This window comes from Harpia harpyja, chromosome 10, assembly GCF_026419915.1.
Source record: "Harpia harpyja isolate bHarHar1 chromosome 10, bHarHar1 primary haplotype, whole genome shotgun sequence".
Classification (NCBI taxonomy): Eukaryota; Metazoa; Chordata; class Aves; order Accipitriformes; family Accipitridae; genus Harpia; species Harpia harpyja.
The window spans coordinates 4,252,338-4,257,037 of NC_068949.1; the positions used below are offsets into that span (position 1 = coordinate 4,252,338).

The window sequence follows — 4,700 nt, forward strand, 5'->3', positions numbered from 1 at the left end:
CCAATGACTTCCTGAATAGCTGTTGCGTTTGAGAAGTCCAAATCAGCATGGATAATACCTGCTTTTCAGACTGCCTTCAGAAAGAATTTTTAATTATTAAACTTCCCCCTCACCCCAATTCACTCTCCCAAAAGCTCTGACAGATCATCAATAGACAAGACAGCTGTCTATATACTACCAAGAACTTACTTTGCTGCCTTCAGTACTATAGTAAATTGGAAACCCCAACTTCCAGGTCAACTCTGCACCCTCCCAGGAAACAAAAATACTACAGCATTATATAAAACCACAATTTTTCCACTAGTAATATTAATAATTATTATGAATAGATAAAGAGATCAATAAAATATTCACCTCCCACTAGCACAACCAAATCTAAGAGAATGAGGATTATAATCTTATGGTATTGATCAACAGCAGAGATTGATGCAATGACCTGATTTACAAAGTATGCACAAGCTATGCACTGCACTAAAGTGCTTTTTAGGACTTTGGTTTCAATTCTTAATAAAATTTGTTAACATGACCACAGATACTTTATGTTTTGTGTTAGTTTGTTCCTCTTTACGTGAGCTTACTATCATTTAATAATTCACTGCATACTAACCCATTATTTTTATAATTATATCTATCATCATATGCAGTAGACAGTAAATTACAACGCTGCATGGAAGAAACAAAATTTGAAGAGAAATGGATGTTAAGTACTTTTATGTAAACTACATATAAACTGCAATGTCATGTCCCGAAAAATCAAAGTATATGGCAGTAGTGCAGAAACACATCAGTACTGTTCTTGCATACTACTCTGGTATTTATACTTTTGTATTGCATTACCCTTCCCACCTAATGTTTAGAAGGCTACCTTTCACTAAGCCATGTTTTCCACATCATATAATTGCACAATTTATTTGCATCGTATTCCTGTTTCAGGATGGAAAAGCCACTACTGTGCTAGCAGTGCAGGTGAGACAATGTCTGCCTAAAGTTTACAGCTAATAAATTAGTGTAAGATGGCACATCATTTAATTATTTAAGGATTGTATTGATTGTTATTACATACATAAACTTGCCACTTAATGATAAGTAATATTCAAACAGTATTAACTTGGCTATATGATAGACAACAATTAATTCTATTCTCTCTATATAAACTTCTGCAAAGAAATCTGAGTAACACGACTTCATATTCCCAGAAGGTTGAATCTGCTTTCTGTTTGCTGATAAAGATCTAATGTAATTCATTAGAAGCAAACCCCCACATTTTAATAATTAACACTATTCATTACCTTTAGAGAGGCTAAAATAAACATTAAAAAACATTCCTGAATGCCAGTGTTTAAAGGAGAGAGTTGGTCAAATATACAGTGCCTCTTCTATATGTATTTAACTTAGCCTGAAAGTCTGTCCCAGAAGCTTTCACTCCAGGAACAGTCCAGCTCCTGCCTCGGGAAACGTACTAGTCTGCATGACGGTGACTAAGGGCAAAACGTCAATAAGGGTTCTGAGAGAAGACAGACAGTAAGGTCAGGTCTTTGTATGTAACTGTTCCTGCAGCAGAGTCCCACTCACCCAAAACAGGGCTTAGTTCCTATTGATGCTTTTGTTTTTCACTGAAAGCTGCTTAATTGTTGAAAATAACTCCTATCAAAGCTATTCATTTGTCATTTGAAAGAATTCTAAAATATAAGATATGGCAGCAGCCAGCAGGGAACCTGCCAGCCTTCCCTGCTGGAAACCCACCAACAGCTGTTCTGGGACAGCAGCTCCTTTTCTCCTTCTCCCTCATGGCTGACACTAGCAAGGGCTTGTTTCTGGAAACTCCTCACAGCAGCACCAGCAGAAGTACCCTTCAGCTTCATAGCCTGCCGCCATCACAACAGACATCGGCAGTCGATATTTTGCAGACTTTACATCCTGCTACAAACACATCTGCTTCTCCAGCTGTCCCGCTCCTACTCATTTTTTGACCTTCCCTACCTCCTTTTTCCTCTTCTGCCTTTTCTACCCAGATCCCTCTATCCTCCACAAGTGAAAGAAGCAAAGAAACAAAAGGCAATTCAGGGCATCACCAGGGCTGAAATGAACTCAACTGCTTTGCAAGAATGCTCTATAACTTTTTACCAAACTCTTATCTTTAAAGGCTGTTTTTCAGAGGGTACATAAAACACACTTCTTACTCTAACTGGGAAGCCAGCATCATTTGCTAGTTGATTCTTCTGCACATTAAACTGCCAGGACTGTGATGGAAGTAGTGTAACACTTGAGGTAGGAAAGCCACTAGTAAGTAACTCCTAGAGTAGGAATTTCAGGTAGTTGGTGAGGACATACCATAGAAAACACTTTATTTATGATTTACAAAATCTGTTCTTGTTTCCAGATAACATAAAATTAAAAACTAAAATGCAAACATTTAAAGTCTAAAAAAATCTAGAAGCTTAGATTATTTTCACACTAGCATTCTCATTTATGGTATATAATCACATGTGCTTTTACAACCAGCCATTGAAAATAAAAACATTCTTTCCATGACTTGAAACTAGCTCTTTTTTGAGCATACAAGAGACACCATAAATTGGATTAAAGCAAACCTACACAACCTTGGAACCCATACGTCAAACTTACAAAGTTTAAGAAAGTAAGTTCTCTGAGGACTAGAACTCCAATACATTATAAAACTTTTTCCATGGGAGCCATTTATGTGAAAACAAACCAAAGAATAACTCCAAAGCTGACATAAAAATAAAAACATGGAATGAAGTTCATTTCTGGTGTTATTCCATTCAGTTACACCACGGGTCAATTTGGCCCATGATCTGTAGAAAATACTGTCATGATTCATCACAGTGAAAAAAAAACATCAAAAACTTATTTAATAAAATAATCAAATTAACTAGATGAACTAGGAACCAATTGTCAGAAAGATTTCAAATTAAAAGTATGCCTTCCACCAGCATTAAATAAATTCAATCTTCTTAAATGCATTTTGATTTAAAGTTCTCAAAGCAAATTTATTTTGTCAAATTAGTATAAGATGCAAACAAGAATGAGCTATTATAACGCCAATATTACCTTATTGAAGCAGATTAACTCTTGCTAATTATTAAATTACACATCTGGCCTGCTGCATATTCTTAGTTCGTAAAAAGTTCTAATTAGCTATTTGAAAGTGTTCAGGGTGATAGCTGAATATTCGCTGTGCGTAAGGATCACTGTCTGTTGCCATTTTTTGTCCTGTGTAATGGTGGTAGCTCTCCGGATGGAAGTGTTCACAGTGAAGGCTAATCCATTCTCTTTCAGTACTGTATCTTTCTGCTTCGGCAAGTATTCTAGTGAGAGCCATGATATAACTCAAAGCCATCTGAAGGGTCTCATACTTGGACAGCTTCTTATCTTGACCCCACTGTGGAACCACCTTTCTCAAACGATCAAAGGCTGTGTTCAGTCCTTGCATCCGTCTTCTCTCCCTGGCATTGGCAGCCAGTCTTCTCTTTGCAGCATTCTCCATCCTTTCTGAACTGCACTTCACAACACAGCCTGGTCCACTTCTGCACTGGATGTCTGGTTCTACGCCCGAATCCAAATGACTGGATTTACAGGTTTTCATATTTGATGCAGTTTCAGATTCACACACACAAAGATTACTTTTTAAAAATTAGGTATCTAAAAAGTGGTAGGGAAAGCACTCATGTGAGTAGCCTGCGTACCTCTTGAATCTGTTTCCAGATACCAATGATGGGATATTTTTCTTAGCATCTAAAAAAAATTAAAATAGTAAAATAAAAGGTGTTCTGGTTCTTCTGAAAATTGCTTCTTATTGTTTAAAGAAAGAATAAAGAGTTTTTAATGTCTTATGCTTTCATTCTTTTAATTTCTTTAAACTCAAACAGATAGAAAAAATGAAATCTCCATTCCCAAAATGTATGTTACTGAAGAAAATGGTCCATTTAACGCAGAAAGGATCTTAATGGATTAAAGACACATCAATTCCAAATGCCCATTTCAAATGAAAGAAGTTCTGATTCAGTTTAGGAGAGTATTTCGAAATGATGAACTGTTGTGATCTGAAGACGTAACTTCGTAACAGAAATCTCTCCTTTCTTGACTCCTGCCGGCAAGCAATGATTCTGTCTTGCAGACAAGATGAGGCTTTATAGAAACTGCAAAAGCTAAACAGGTGGTAGCAGGTGGGCGGGCGGCACTCTGCTTCCATCCCAGTACCTTCCCACCCTGGGAACTACACGGGGAAAAAAAAGAAAAAAAAAAAACCAGTAAAATCCGAACATTACAGCCTTCATCTGTTGAGAAGTCTTCCAAAGCCATTCTGTCCAGCCCTAACAACTTGCCATCTGGAGTAGTGTCTGGCTGGCCCCACAAGACTCTGGGCAGTTAAGCAAAAGATCCTTTCAATGGATAATCTGTTGCAACTCAGGAAAAAAAAAATCTCTGTGCATTGTAGTATTTGTATATTAAAACACATGAAAATTCAGGTTAGACAGTATTAAGGGTAGAAGAAATAACTGTTCTAATGAAACCAAGGAGAATTAGCTTAATGGTATATGGCCGAGAAAACTACTGTTTTGCACTATATGGTACCAAAGTAAGTAGACTCAAATTATTAGAAAGCCTTCAGCACTCACAATTTTAATATTGTATACAGTACACAACATTGCAGAGAGAGTAGTATCTTGAGAAAAATG

At 36.8% G+C, this 4,700-nt stretch overlaps 1 protein-coding gene across 1 annotated transcript; it reads right to left on the reverse strand.

The window, feature by feature from the left end:
* Positions 1 to 3,067: 3,067 nt before the first annotated feature.
* ATOH7 (atonal bHLH transcription factor 7) lies at positions 3,068 to 3,838 on the reverse strand. Its single transcript, XM_052799642.1, has one exon. It carries the CDS (start codon positions 3,605 to 3,607, stop codon positions 3,152 to 3,154), a length of 456 nt encoding a protein of 151 aa, XP_052655602.1. The 5' UTR covers positions 3,608 to 3,838; the 3' UTR covers positions 3,068 to 3,151.
* Between the last annotated feature and the right edge of the window lie 862 nt (positions 3,839 to 4,700).

Coding starts and splice junctions, on each gene's coding strand:
- ATOH7 (XM_052799642.1), bottom strand. CDS start 3,607: ATGAAAACCTGTAAATCCAGTCATTTGGATTCGGGCGTAGAACCAGAC.